Source organism: Panthera tigris (genome assembly GCF_018350195.1).
Source record: "Panthera tigris isolate Pti1 chromosome D3 unlocalized genomic scaffold, P.tigris_Pti1_mat1.1 chrD3_random_Un_scaffold_96, whole genome shotgun sequence".
Taxonomy (NCBI): Eukaryota; Metazoa; Chordata; class Mammalia; order Carnivora; family Felidae; genus Panthera; species Panthera tigris.
In genome coordinates this window covers 12,303-27,459 of record NW_024962171.1, presented here as the reverse complement: position 1 = coordinate 27,459, position 15,157 = coordinate 12,303, and the positions used below count along the sequence as shown (strand labels likewise).

The 15,157-nt window shown below is 44.8% G+C and overlaps 2 gene segments (V, D, J or C); both read left to right on the top strand.

The window, feature by feature from the left end:
• Nucleotides 1-921: 921 nt before the first annotated feature.
• On the top strand, nt 922-1,559 carry LOC122236251. The segment is given in 2 exon segments: nt 922-1,034; nt 1,156-1,559. Coding segments are annotated over 2 exon segments (450 nt in total).
• A 4,988-nt stretch (nt 1,560-6,547) lies between these two features.
• Nucleotides 6,548-7,064, top strand: LOC122236260. The segment is given in 2 exon segments: nt 6,548-6,620; nt 6,712-7,064. Coding segments are annotated over 2 exon segments (399 nt in total).
• Nucleotides 7,065-15,157: the final 8,093 nt, after the last annotated feature.

Sequence of the window (15,157 nt, the reverse complement as noted above, 5' to 3'; positions counted from 1 at the left end):
AACTGTGTCACTGGATTCCTGTCAGAGCATCTGCAGCTGTCACGTTCCCACCTGGATCTTCCCACATATTTTCCCCTTGTGCCCTAAGGCCAATGCCACACACAACCTCTCTTGGCAGGGATCCTGCAGACTTGTGTCTGTGTGCTGGGAAAAGGAATCCTAGGAGGAACCATTGCCCATAGTTGTGGAGAACTGTTATGTCAAACAGGTGGAAGTAGTGACAGATGACAAAGATGTTCAGTGTGTACCCCCTCTAGGGTTAAACATGAGGGCTTCTGCTCACACAATGCAGAGAATTGCTACCAGTCTCCTCGGTGTTGTGGGAACCTCAGGGTAATGAGACGTCTGTAAAGGAGGGAACAATCACACCACAGGAAACACCTAACACAATGCACAATGGGGACATGTATCCGTGGGGACTAGTCACTGATCTGGACATGATCCTGATCTAACAGGAGTTTGTATAAAACCCCATGAACAGCCAGGGAGCCCTAGACACATTCAGCCTGAGGAGTCTGAGTAGAGGATAGTCTCCGCTGAGATGATGGGAGGCCATATTAAGGGGACACTGGGTCTGGCCCTAATGCAGGGGACAGGAATCAGAGCAATGGGGAGGCATGAGCTATTTCTGTGTCCTCTCCTCACCATGCACACTATGATGGGTCTGGGTCTTGACACCAGGGGGTGCACCGGTCCTGTTTCTGAGGGGTAAACGATGATCAGAGCTGTGACTGCAGAACTGGCACTGACTGTGCCCTCTGCTCAGGGCTCAAAACTGGGACCTCCCCACACCCTGATTCTACACAGCCCCTCCCATCCCCACCCCTCCTGACATCATCGGTGCCAGTGAGGGGTCAGAGAGCTGGGAGTCTCATTTGCATGGAAGGGCCCTCCCTCTCTCAGAGGATGAAGAGGGGAAGGGAGAGATTAGGGGAGGCTCTGCTCAGCTGTGGGGCCACAGAAGGCAGGATCGGTGCTGACCTCCACCATGGCCTGGTCCTTTCTCCTCCTCACCCTCCTCGCTCACTGCACAGGTGACTGAATGTGGGGACAGGGGAAAGGGACACACTTTCCTGGGAGGACAAAATGGGCCCTGCTTCTTCCTCTTGTCTCTAGACCATATCATCACCCTCTCTGTGTCTCTCCCCCTTCCAGGGTCCTGGGCTCAGTCTGTGCTGACTCAGCCGCCCTCAGTGTCTGGGGCCCTGGGCCAGAGGGTCACCATCTCCTGCACTGGAAGCAGCTCCAACATCGGGGGTGGTAATTATGTGAGCTGGTACCAACAACTCTCAGGAACAGCTCCCAAACTCCTCATCTATGGTAATAGCAATCGACCCTCGGGGGTCCCAGATCGATTTTCTGGCTCCAAGTCTGGCAGCACAGGCTCCTTGACCATCGCTGGGCTGCAGGCTGAGGACGAGGCTGATTATTACTGCTCAGCATGGGATGATAGTCTCAGTGCTTACACAGTGCTCCAGACCTGTGGGGAAGTGACACAAAAACATAGTTACTCATTTGTGAAGAGCGTGAATAACCCAGCAGCTGCATGCTCAGCTTAGTCTGTAAGTTCTGCTTGTTCTTTGGCTGATGCCCTGCGTCCCGCTCCATCCAGTTGCACGCCATAGGAGTGAGGCTCCTCCTCTGTCTTCTCTCCTCAAGGTCACTCAGATTAGTTCATTCATAGACAGATGGTCGCTATGGTACCAGAAAGTCCTTGTCCTCATGAACTATGACAATTTACTTCCATGCTAGTTTATATTCATTTATTGTCTTCTGATCTTTCAATGAGTGAAACATCTTCTCTGTTCTGAGCCTCTCGATGGGGCCTCAGCACTGTCCCTGCTCTGCTAGATGGGCATGTCAACTCTCTTTGCATCTGGTATCATTTTGCTTAGCTTTAACCAGATGACTAGTTTTGCTTGTATGCTGATATTTGTGGGGAATACAGGAAACGTGCCGAACTGCAAATTGAAAAGGTGAAATAAAAACAATCTGCCCAGAGCAAATCTTGAATGTGAATGTCTGTAGAAGCTTTCTTCATACCCATCACATGTAAAAGCAATGAAAACTCTGCACACGGATGTTTATACCAGCTTTTTACATAATCTCCAAGACTTGACGTGACACAGATTTCCTCCAGTAGGCTGTACATTGTACACTGGGAACTTAGCCAGCTGTAAAACAAATGACCTCTGACGTCACAGTAACATACACCAATTGTAAATACATATTTCTCCAGAAAGGAGAACATTTAAAGTGCTGCATAACACAATTGTAATTGGATTACATTTTAGAAAAGGCACGACTCTGGAGTGTTTGAAGGTCAGTGATCGACAGGAGGCGGAGGAAGGAGCAGGAGGGTGAATGTGTGAAGCACGGCATTGCATTTATGGTGGTGACACTCTCGTACGGGACACCGTGATGGCAGCCACACCGTACTGCTGTGTTGTCACAGATCACTATACTCTGCAGCACAATAACAGCACCTTAGGGCATGCATGTAAAGTCATCTAGGAAGTCTCGGGTCTCTAATAGGGTGCACAGTGTGACATCATCCAATCTACTGCTACGAGGGCGTGAACCTGCTTCGCCGAAGGGGCGGGGCGAAAGGGTGCTGACCTGAGGGACTTTGAAAAGGAGGGGAGCCTGTATGTTCAGAGACAAAAGAAACCACATGTAAGGCCCATACTCCAGTTGATGGAGTTGTATCCCATGGGCTGAATAGTCAATAATCGTGATGTGTCTGGGCTGTGCACTGGAAATGAACAATGAAGTCAATGGTTGCAGATGGTGGGAGGCAGTGTTCTCTCTTCAGGAATGGATGCTAATGTTTTATGGGGGTCTTAGTTTGTCCGTAACCGAAGTGGTGGCCAGACCCACCCTTGTGGTTCTTATTATGCCTACGAGGTATTCTTCAGCTACAACCATCAGGAATCTTTGAAAAATACGGGTTTATTACTTACAAGACCTGGAAACTACACAGCACACTTGGGGCTACAGACTGAGGTCCTGGGCAGAGAAAGAGAAGAGGAAGTGGGGGTGGGGAGCAGTGACCAGAATGAAGTGCCCCTTCCCCTGGGAGCTGAGGGGGTTGAGAAAGATCCTGTAGGTCTGCCTCCCTGTGGTTGGAGGTCCTGGGGATGTGCAGGTGGGGTGAGAGGTTCCTGTTCTTCAGCCCCACTTCATAATGCCCACTGTCCCAGGCATTTCAGTCTGATCTTGGATGCTCCACCCTCACGGACTCTCATGACCTGTCCCGAACTCACCCTTGAGTCTACAGGTCTGCAAACATTACCACCAATCATATTTTCACTGTCACCAGCCCTCCCTGGGCATCAACCTGGGAAAGACAAACCTACCCCCGGCTCAGCAGAAGGTAGGACATCATTAATACACACATGCCACATGAATGATGAAGGGACTGGGTACCAGAGCCAGCCTGGACTTAGGGACTCATGGGGGATCCTCTCACCCATTCTGTACAGGGGTATGGTACCCTGGGTTCTGTCCCAGGCTCCTGTCCTTCTTACACATCCACACCTGGGTGGAGACTGCTCACCACGCCTGGACACCAGCCTCAGGCACAGTCACTGTTTGCTGCCACCAAGGTCAGGGTCCACCATTTATGAGCTTGAAATTCACTATTTCTACTTGTTTCCCAGATCTTCAACTAGTTTCTTAATAGAGAACCATCTCCTTATCTAATGCTTGCCTGCAGTCAAAGGCAGCACCATCTGACGGGTCAGTCAGAGCAGGAACCCCCAGTTCACACTATCCTCTTCCTCCTTCTCTCCCCGAGTTCCTTCTGCCTCACAGTCCTGAGCGTCTCCTGTGAGCACAGCCTCCTGTGTCTCCACCTCCTGTTCTCCTGTCTCAGTTGCTCTCCCTGGACCACATAGTTTCCTAGGTCTTGCCCTGCCGTGTCCACCCTCTGACCCCTGGTCCACAACGTCACCAGATGGTTTCTCCACTCTGTGAAGTCACATCCCATCATGGTTAGAGCAACTTCATGCCCTGTTTTGATTTTCCCTTCTGTGAGCTCATGTGGAGAACACAGTCATCCCTTTCTTTCTCCTGAGATGTAGGAAATGACAACACAGATACATGTAATGTGAGAGTAGTTGGAACCCATTGCTTTAATGTACAAGAACTCTGGAACACTGAACATGAAGGTAAGGTGCTAAATCTCTCAAAGTTCATACATCAGTGAAAGCCATACTGATGATGGAGTGTTTGGATTTGTTTTATGTTCAGGAAGGGAGGAGGATGAGGGACAAAGAAAGGTGGAAGAGTCAGCAAAGTGAGACCTTGTGGTTGGACATGGATGCAGGCTATTCTTTACACTTTTGTTTATTGTTTTTCAACTTGAACAGGGCCATGATCTATCTATATCTATATCTATATCTATATCTATATCTATATCTATATCTATAATCTACTTATCTATCTATTATCTATCTATCTTTCCATCTCTAGCTTTTTTCTTATGAGGGATGATGTATGCATATCCTGCTATAAATAAAGTTCTACTCAGAGTTGCCAAAATATGTGTTTCATCCATGATCTCAGGTTATCTCGTGTCTCCTCCCAACAGGCTGAGGAAGAGGCAGCTTGGAGACCTTGGAGGAGATGGGAATTCAGGATTTTAAGTAATAGGAAAGAAGGGAAGTTGGAGGTAGAGATCAAGGGGCGTGGCTGTTCAGGGAGTGGAGAAGTTGGGGGCGGGGGCAGACCATAATGAACACCTTGGGTAGGAAAGACTTTGGGTTTTATGCCAAGAGCACTGAAGGACCTGTCTGAGTTCGACGAGGAAGATCCCTCTGACTGCCTTGAGACAAACTGTCTTAAGGAGGTGGGTGTTTCTGGTCACAGAAATTTACTAAAAAGGGCTTTGAGTCGAGAAGTGTGGGAATCATTTGCACAGTGAAAGTTGAGGTAGATCCATGGTGCAATGAGAAAGTGAGGGTTTATGGAAGCAAATGCTCAGACATTGAACACATCTGAAAAACATTAAAGTCTCACATTTAACCTCTATTAAACTAAGACAATGTGTAATAAAATACAGGTAGGGAATTTTCTTTTAACATAAGGAAATGTTATGACACCAAAATAAACTCCTGACAAGAGATACATGACACAGATATGCAGAACCTACAAATTTGGGGAATATAAAGTCAACTCCTAAGATTAAAAAGTATGGGACACTCTTCACTGGTAAATGTGAAGCTAACCAAAGCTATTGTATGTATGTATGTATGTATTTATCTACTGATCAATAAATCAAATGTAATTATTAGCAACACATTCAATTCAATTTTTTGAGATGTTGGCTGAATTATCCTCTTTGGAATATGCCACTAGGTGAGTGTATTCCTACAAAATTCTCTTTCTATTCCTTTCCTGGGAACAACCTCTACAATTTCTTCCAAGCAGCTCAATTGTCCCCTCTTCTCTGACACCTGACCTGATGCACACCTGGGTCATTCAGCTTTGTCTAGAACATCCTGTAATTAATTATATATGCACAGGGCTTCTCCTGGAGGGAGAAGTTACAATAATTAAGCACAAGGATCAGAATCATGGTACAGGTATCTTTACCTTTTGAAAGTTCTGTTTAAGCCACTTACCTTCTAGGAAACATTTACATTAGTACCTGTCTTTGCTGCTAAAAGAAATCTGAGGAGGATTTTCAGTTTTACAAAGGAAGAAGAACCAAAATAGCATCCAGCCTTTGTTTTGCAGGAAGCCTCTACAGAGACAGGGCACAATCAAGCAGCATCAAGGGTGCCATCTAGCTCCTCTCCTGAGAACTGCACACACAGCATCTCAGCACCAGGGCACCAGAGCTTTGAACTGTGTACGTTATGTGCTCTTACTCTCCATACATTTTGTGCATCTGAGAACAAGATGTGTCCATAGGTATTAGAGGAGCCTAGGAAAGGTTGCTTTTTGAGTCAGGAAACATGCAACCAATTGTCCATATAAATTAATGTTAATGGCTTCTTTGCCTTCTTCCGTTTGTGGCTAAGGTTCTTAGGGGTGATGTACTTTCAGATAGCAGGGGGAACATGTGCTAAGGATTGGACGACGGATGTGTGCAAAGACAGGGACCTGGTGAGCTGCAGAAACCAGCTGGGCTCTCGGGGCTTTGAGACACAGTGAGTGCTGTACCCTGTGACCAGGAGGGGTGCTGTGGGACTGTCTTGTGCTTCCTACAAAGCTGCTTAGCGAGGACCATTCAGTCAAGGGCACCTGACCCGGGGACTGAGCCCTGTGCTCCTGATGGGGACTCAGCAGTTGCGTCCTCTCTGGCCTGGCAGAGTCCCCTGAGGAGGGACCTGTGTGTTGTTTCAGCAGGTGCTTCCTCCCAGGGATCTCCCCAGGGGTGAAGCCAACCTCCATCCTCCTCAGTGTGTGGTGTCTGGCCGGGTTCCGGCATCAGGGCCGAGGGAAGGGCTGGGCAGTCACCAGATGTGCCTCATTTGCATGGACGGCCCTCCTCTGGCAGATAGTGGAGGAGAAAAGGAGGCCTCGGGCAGCCCTGCCAGCTGTGGGGACCAGGATCTATATCACCATGGCCTGGACTCCTGTCCTCCTCATGCTCCTCTCCCATTGTGCAGGTGGGGAAAGGCCTCATGGAAACTGGGCAGCCCTCAAAATCACTCCTCCTTAAGTCAGAATCTTGAGAAATTTCTCCCTGTTTCTTTGCAGGTTCCCTGTCCCAGCCTGTGCTGACCCAGCCGCCCTCCCTGTCTGCATCTCCGGGAACAACAGCCAGACTCACCTGCACCCTGAGCAGTGGCTACAATGTTGGCAGCTACTACATAAATTGGTTCCAGCAGAAGCCAGGGAGCCCTCCCCGGTATCTCCTGTACTACTACTCAGACTCAGATAAGCACCAGGGCCCTGGGGTCCCCAGCCGCTTCTCCGGGTCCAAAGATGCCTCGGCCAATGCGGGGCTTCTGCTCATCTCTGGGCCGCAGTCTGAGGACGAGGCTGACTATTACTGTGCTACAGCTCATGGTAGTGGGAGCAGCTCTGGTTACTCACAGTGTCTCAGATAACGAGGAAGTGAGACAAAAACCCCTGAACTCACAGACCTTGTCTCTGAGTCTCTTTTATTGAGAAGCTTCTGTGAAGGCTCCTGTAGGGGAGACACCTCTGTGGTGAGACCTGTCCTTGAGGAGGAAGGAGTGACACACAGATGATGCTATTGTGTGAAGACACAAGATGATCACAGATGTCACAAGAGCACACGCAGGTGAGGGAATAGAGCCCAACTTCCCATGACCCAGGGTCTGTGGAAAATTTAAAAAGTATAAATATTCAATAATTGTAGGTATACGTAGAGGCTTTGGCCACCACCGTCATGATTAAATTGACAACATTTCCATCACCTTCAGAGAAAACCCTGACCCACCAGCAGTGGGGCCATTGTCCCCCTGCACTCAGCCCTTTGGAGCCAATAATTCCTTCCTGTCTGTAGTGATTTCCCTACTGAGCACATTCCCCGGGTGCCGAATCACAGAACATGTACCATTGTAAGCGCTCCATTCACTGGCATCGTTGTAGGAGCATCACCACCACCATCTGGAAATACACGGAAGGCTTCACTTACTTGCTTGTCACCCTTGTGCGAAGGCCATGCTAGCTTCTGTATGGCTCCAATTTTAATGCACAGGCTGTCAAAATGATCATTGTTTATTTTTCCATAGTGGCCTATAAGATAATTAGGAATTTCGGTTTTTAAAAAAAAAATTATTCTCCGATGTCTATTATTCTCTTGTCACTTTTTATTTTGCGCATTTGTGCACACAAACGTTTTCCTCAATATTTTAGCCAGTTGTTCTATTGGGTTATGAAAAAGAATATTATGTGTTCATTAATTTTTCTAGTTTTTGTCTCATATGTTTTTGCTTTACTTGTGGTGGGGAGGTGGACTGTGTCTCCTTTCCCTTTTTTTCTACTCCCTTGTGTCTGGAAGATGCTAAATGCCTCCTTCCCCCAATTTTACCTCCACTGAGATATTCACAGAGCTCCCCTCCCAACTTTCTCACCCCATCTGCCCACAGTTCTGCATCTGAGACGTCCTGTCTCCCTCCTGCTCGTCCTGGATGCCAGTTGTGTGGTCAGGGCTCAGGTCTCCACACAGGCTGTCCTGTGTCTTCACACTCAAGGGACTTTCTTCCTCTGGCGGTGGTTCATGCCTGCTGCTAGCTCTCCCCTTCCGTCTCCCACAGCCTTTTCTGGAACTGACTTCTCTTTCCACTGAAGCTCATGTCTTGTGGTGTGAGCATGGGAGTGAGGCTGCCAGGATTCAGTCATTAGTGCCGCATTTATTTATTCATTTATTTTCACTAACAGGTTGTGAGAAGTTGGTACGTAACCTGTCTTATGTTAACAGGATGTAAGTCTTGTGTAGTTTCCTGTCGTCTTAATTGTGTTGGTGTTTTTAAGAGCTTTAATAGGTATTTTGGTTTTTCTGGGTGGATATCATTTCAGCTACCCAGAATTGTTTTTGAAAAACTCATTTATGTAAAAAAAATCATAATAAATCATGATTTCCTTTGAAAATAGATACTTTCTAAATTAATTACTGTGTTTTATTTTTTTTTAATTTTTTTTAACATTTATTCATTTTTGAAAGGCAGAGAGAGACAGAGCGCGAATGGGGGAGGGGCAGAGAGAGAGGGAGACACAGAAACAGAAGAAGGCTCCAGGCTCTGAGCTGCCAGCAAAGAGCTTGACGTGGGGCTCGAACTCACGGACCATGAGATCATGACCCGAGCCGAAGTCGGCCGCTCAACCGACTGAGCCACCCAGGCACCCCTACTGTGTTTTATTTTTTACTTGGATCTAACATTGCTATAAAAGGCAGAAGTGATGAAAGATAATTGCTATCACAATTTTTACTTAATATTTCTCCACCGTTTCTTATTAATACATTCAATAAATATAGCTAAAACCACAGGTAAACAATAGGGAGAAAGAGTCAGCTTTTGTACTTAAGAATGAAATATATCAGGTAGAGATGTCTGGGAACTACTGCGAGTTCCTTCCTTGGTGAGTCACAGGGAGAGGCTCCACCAGATGCTGTCACACAAAGTAAATTTGATCTGTGGCAAATGAGGAAATCAGGGGGGATAACTTCCAAAGCTGTGACTCCCTGAGTTAGGGTGAGTGGGTTCCTTTCTTTCATTCAGGGTTAGAATGAATGCTCAGTAAGGTGACTTTTGTCATCCCATGTAAGGGTGGGCATAACGTTGTGCAGAGGTACTGCGAACATAAGCTTGTGTTTGCACCCCGTGGTATGTTAGTGAAGCTTGTCCTCTTCCTAGGGCAGAGACTTAACATTATAAAGAGGCAGAGGTCCCTGGAGGACACTCCCTGGTCCATCTGCACTGGTGGAGCTGTTGCAGGAGATAAAACTGGTCTAGGCTCCCAGGCTCTTTCTGCTGTTTGCCTCTGAAATAGATGAACATTCCTGTGAAAAAGAAGGGGTGTCAGTGGGGGTCCTGCTGGTGACTGTTTTAACCTCATTAACCTGTGGGGCAAGGTTTCAATCCTGCAAAAACAACTCAAGCATGTGCTTTAGGTCAATGTTTACTTTTGTTCCTGGGCTGGGACTTTTCCCTCTGGGTCATTGTCTCTGAAGCACTCAGGCTATTTCCTGGCCTGGTGGAGACTGGTAGGTTGACATCCCCTTTGGTCCCCTCAAACCCTGAACTCCTGACCTTGTTGCATTTCTCTTTTCTTTTCCACCCAGGAAAGTGCTCAGTATGGGTGCTGGGCAAGTAGAACCTGCAGGGCACAGACCACAGAAAATACCTGGGGGCCTCAAATGAGTGCTCTTGGGGCAGGAAAGCTGTCTCCTCTTTATATTGTTTCTTCCCTGGGGACCCCTAATTTTCTGCTTGCAGATGCCTCAGGGTATTTAGTTTAAAAATATTGCACTCACTAAAGTCATGAGAAATATGTAAAATGAAGTTTCTATTATTTCAACAATAATTTAAAAAACAATGATACTTTTTAATATGCTAAACATAATGAAAATTGTTCTTAAATACTACCAACAAAGTAAAAATGCTAATACTATCAGAGAACTGGTTCCTAACTCAGATTCTGCTAGTTGCCGCTGGAAAGTCAATACTTGAGAGACAAGGGATGGTTGGAAAGGAATGTGTGCTTTACTCAGGAAGCCAGCAACCTGGGAAGATGGTGAACAAATGTCTCAGAGACCTTCTTCCCCATCCAGGAGAAGCCCTATAGTTTTATAGAGGAAGGTGCAGGAAATGGTGTGGGCTCCATGTAGGAGAAACAAGTGTGCAATCGGCTAATCCTATACGGACATGACCCTGAACAGACTTGCTGGCATCATTTGCAGCTGTTTCAAATGTGGTCAGGTCTTCTCCTCTGGAAAAGTTCGTTCCTTCATTACTCAAGGCCAGTGGTATGCAAATTTCAAGGAAATTAGGTTAATTCTGCTGAAGACCAAGGGACTTAGGTCAGCAAACAAGGAGTGTATAAATTTGAAGCAAGTTCATCCTTAAGACCGGTGGGAGTGCTGTTACACTAAGAGCAAATATCCTGAGACTGTGTGAAATCTGCATATTAAAGGACAATGTAAAATTCCCTGAAGAATGTGAAAGCATATTTGAAAAAAATTGTGAACATCTTATTTGTGTCATCAACAAGAAAACAAAAGATAAGCATTGTTAACAGTTAGTAGGTGATCCCATGCAACTTATCTTCTAGCTTCTATTTTCCAGTTGGGAGTCGGGATGGAAGATACTTTCTCACTTCAAGGGAACTGAGGAACGTCTGACCACACATTGCAGACAGAGAAAAACGTAAGAATGGATTATAGAGAGAGACGTGAGAGATGAATTATCACACAGTGTCTGAAGTAGGGACGCCCTAGAGTAAGTCTCCTAAATTCACAGCGGGAGCAGTCAGCATGGCCATGTGCACCTGCAGCCACAGTCCGCTGGGGGATTCAACTGGGGAAGAAGGAGCATGGTGGATTCCACGGAGGCGGGTGATTAGTGAGGTGAGTGGGACTAACCCTAGAGGGGTGTATGGACTGTGACGATGATAATGCTGACCCATGATTTTATGTCTGTGAGTGAGGAGGAACAGAGAGTATAAATAAGAAAGTGAAGGAACCAGCAGGGTAAGGGGGAGAGAAAATGCCATTTCTTCCATGTCATGATTATCCCCTCACCCTGACTCTTGCCTTGTCACCTTGATTTCAAAGTAGAAGTAGAAATAAATCAATTGTGATAACAGCCAAAGTATTAAAATGTCAGATGATAGCGGGCTCCCTCACATTCTCAGGTAGGTTTGATTTTCTTCCACTTCCTCCTTATTGAATGTGGTTTCCCCCGTTCTTCTAATTCCACACGTCCTCCACCAGTGAGTCCACTCCCCTCCTGATACCCCACCCACCCCATTTGTTGATTCGCTACAAGCATTCATGGATGGCCCCCACCTTCTATTGCCAAATATTGACCTGAACCATTTTTATCTACACATAATTCCTTATATACTCCACGTTTTTGAAAAAGAGGAAATTGAATCAATTCTATAAAAGTTATGAAACCAAATGACTGCATTGACATCATCATCCAATAGAGACTCCATATGTCATCATTACTTCTCCATCCCTCATCCCCAGAGGCCTTGCTGGTTACCTCTCCTGGATGATCTCACTAATGATTATATTTTGATTCATTCCCTCCTCCTGATTTCCCCGTGTAACATTTCCTCCAAAACTCTCATGGTCTCTGTTCTCCCTCAAGCCTGCATGCTCTCCAACCAACTTCCTTCCTTCCTTCTTCATGGTCAGATATCACAGACTTGTATATTCCTCCCACAGGCTCTGCTGTCTTGTGACCTTGGGCATTATCACCCACTATATCTTCCTTCACCCAGGACACCCCTCCATCTAGATTCTTTCCAAACCACACCCAGATCCCCACTTCTAGGAACCTCATCCACAGAAACTTCTGCGTGTTGGAAATAAACACATAGAGGATTGTCACTTAGCAAAGTTGTAAAAGAAAAAAAAAGACTCACCATGTATTTCTATCCATTGAAGTCCATTGTGACACTGAGAATCTATTCAAATGAGTGAGGTAGGTGTATTGTGAACTTTGAAAGATGCCCTCATTGTATACTTGGTAAATGTAGAAGAAGACAGAAAATATATATACACAAAAACACATACATATGTATATATGTGTATGCATACATATATATGTGTGTGTGTATATATATATATATATACATATATACATAATATCACTTAAGCACACTTGTGTAGAGATGGCATGCATTTGATAAAATATATATTTATTGAAGAATGAGGGGAAAGTCTGAAAAGATACCCATATGAAACTGTTTACTTGAGATAGCTGTAAAGGTAGCTGAATGGAATTAGCAAGAAAAAAACTTTAAAATCTGCATATACACCAATATAGTGTTTGGATGTGCTGTTTTGTGTCATATTATGTTTGTTTTGTATGTACCATTCTGAGTACTTAGGTCAAAAATATGTTTTGTTTTGTTTTGTTTTGTTTTGTTTTGTTTTGTTTTGTTTTGTTACAGAGTACTCAGTAACTGCAACCTGAGGCCCAGGTTGGTTTAAATGACTTTACCACTGGAGTTCAAAATCTGCATATTGGGAGTCACTGACTGATTAATATCATAAATCATATAAGATTTGAAGACATCAATTTAAACATGAAAAGATTTTATGCAAAGAGAAGTACACTTTTGTAAAGAATTCAAAAATGAGTCCAAATAGAAGTTTTCAGAAAAAAAGATTGCAAGAACATTGAGGACAATAGTCTGGGAACGTATAAGTAGCAGCATGAATTTAAAATGTTGGAGAAAAGCAGAAACATAGAAAGTTAATGGTTTTTCTCTTAGTCGTTTTACTTTTAGCTTTGTTGTAGAATAGTGTATACAAAAATACTGCCTATTGAATACATACATATTTTTAATGTTTCTTTACTTATGTTTATATTTATGTTGAGAGGGACAGAGAGAGAGAGAGAGAGAGAATACCAAGCAAGCACAAAGCTAGACATCGGCCCTGATCCCAAGAACCATGAGATCATGACCTGAACGAAAACCAAGAGTCTTTGCTCAATTGACTGTCACCCACGTGCCCCTTTACATCTTTTCTTTTAAGTTTATTTATTTATTTTGAGAGAGAGAGACAGACAGAGAGAGAGAGAGAGAGAGAGAGAGAGAGAATACCAAGCAGGCTTTCCACTGACAGTTCAGGGCCCGATATAGGGCTTGAACTCAAGAACTGCAAGATCATGATCTGAGCTGAGGTTGGTCGCTTAACCAACTGAGCCACCCAGGTGCCCCTGAATATATACATCTTGATGAGTTTGGACATATGGGTCACCTGTGATACTATCAACACAATCTACATACTACACTTATCTATCCCCTCAAAATATGTATATATGTCTTTTTGTTGTTGTTGCAAGAGCACATGACCTGATCTATTTCCTTAACACATTCTAAAGTACAGAATACCATATTGTTAACTAGAGATCCTATGTTGTATCACACATCTCTGGAGCCTATTTATCCTGCATAACCGAAACTTTCTACTCACTGAGCAACAGTTTTCCATTTCTGCTCTCTCAGTCCCGGGCAACCACTGTTCTATGCTTTTAGTAAGAGTTTCCCTACTTAGAATATTCATATGAGTGGAACTACATAGGATTTGTCCATCAGTTACTGGCAGGCAGGCAGACAGAGAAAGAGAGACAGACAGACAGACAGAGAGACTTGGGTTCCTACTCTGTTTCTATGGCCACCAAATTCCACCCTGGTAAGTACATTCCAGAGGGTAGAGACCAGAGAGAATGGTCTCACTGGTCAAAATCCAAGCTATTAAAATGTAGAATGATAAGAAAGAAAATGCTTATCAATTTTTTTTCTGGCTAAGCCTCTTGTAGCCACACTAATATCTAGGAGAAATAGACCATGGGGCTGGGGACTGTGGGGCTTCATGGTTACTTCATTTAATGGAAGTCTTCTTGAGGTTGGTGAATGACCTAGTATCAGTCTAACATGTTCCCTGAACAACTTAGCCCTTGAACTGAGTTTTTGGAAGTGAACATTTTAACAGCTTTTAAGTGCTTGACCTGCACCACTAATTTTGCACTTTGGCTTCCAAGATGCCCCTTAGCAACAGTCTGTAACCCACATCAGATTTTATCCAAACTGACCCCAGTCTGAGGAGAACCGTGGACTCACCAATCTGTGGGACTGACTCCAGAAGAAATCTTCTAGGGCCTATGTTTGCTGTCTGTCCCATAGTAATTTCTTTTTAGGGCATAGAACACTAAAGACACAAAGGAAAACAAAGATCATCTCTGGGAAGAAATGGATCAATAACTAAAATTTGTTTTGTGTATTTTTACTAAGATTTGCTGAGCCCAAGGAACTAGCACCACAATATTTTCTTCCGCTAATTGAAATGTAGAGAGAAAAATGTCCTCATACTACTCTTGCTCCATTGGACTCCGCAGACACAGATTGTGTGGGGCTCACATGGTAAGAAATCACCTTTGCTGACTGTATGTCACATGTCCCAGGATGTCAGCTGCTGCATCACATTTAATCAAGTTCACATGTCCTGCCCTCTCTGACATCCGTCATGGAGGAAGAAGTTCCTATGGACTAAAAATCAAATCAACATGGGAAAGATTAATAGGACATTAATCAAATTTAGTTTCATACTGATGGGGAATCCACATATACCTGAAATTTCAAAGACAGTCATACAACAGAAAGCTTCTCGGACATCCTGAGGAAAGGACAGGGATAGGGGTCTGGGGACACAAATGGGAATGAGACCGTCAGCAGGAAAGTGTGAAGAGATGTATGGAAAAGAAAGATTGCACTGTTATGCAGATATGTTTCTTAGGTACAGAGAAATCTCTGTTAACAGCTCTGTTCTTGATTCAAGCAGGCGGTAGAGGGAGGAATAAAGAGCTTTTACTTTGGATTGATTGAATTGTGAACGTTTTTAACTGAAAATAATTTTCATGCCAAAGATGCCCATCTTGGGACAGCCTGCCCTTGGCCCCACATCGTCAACTTGACTGTGGTGATGGCTTCATGT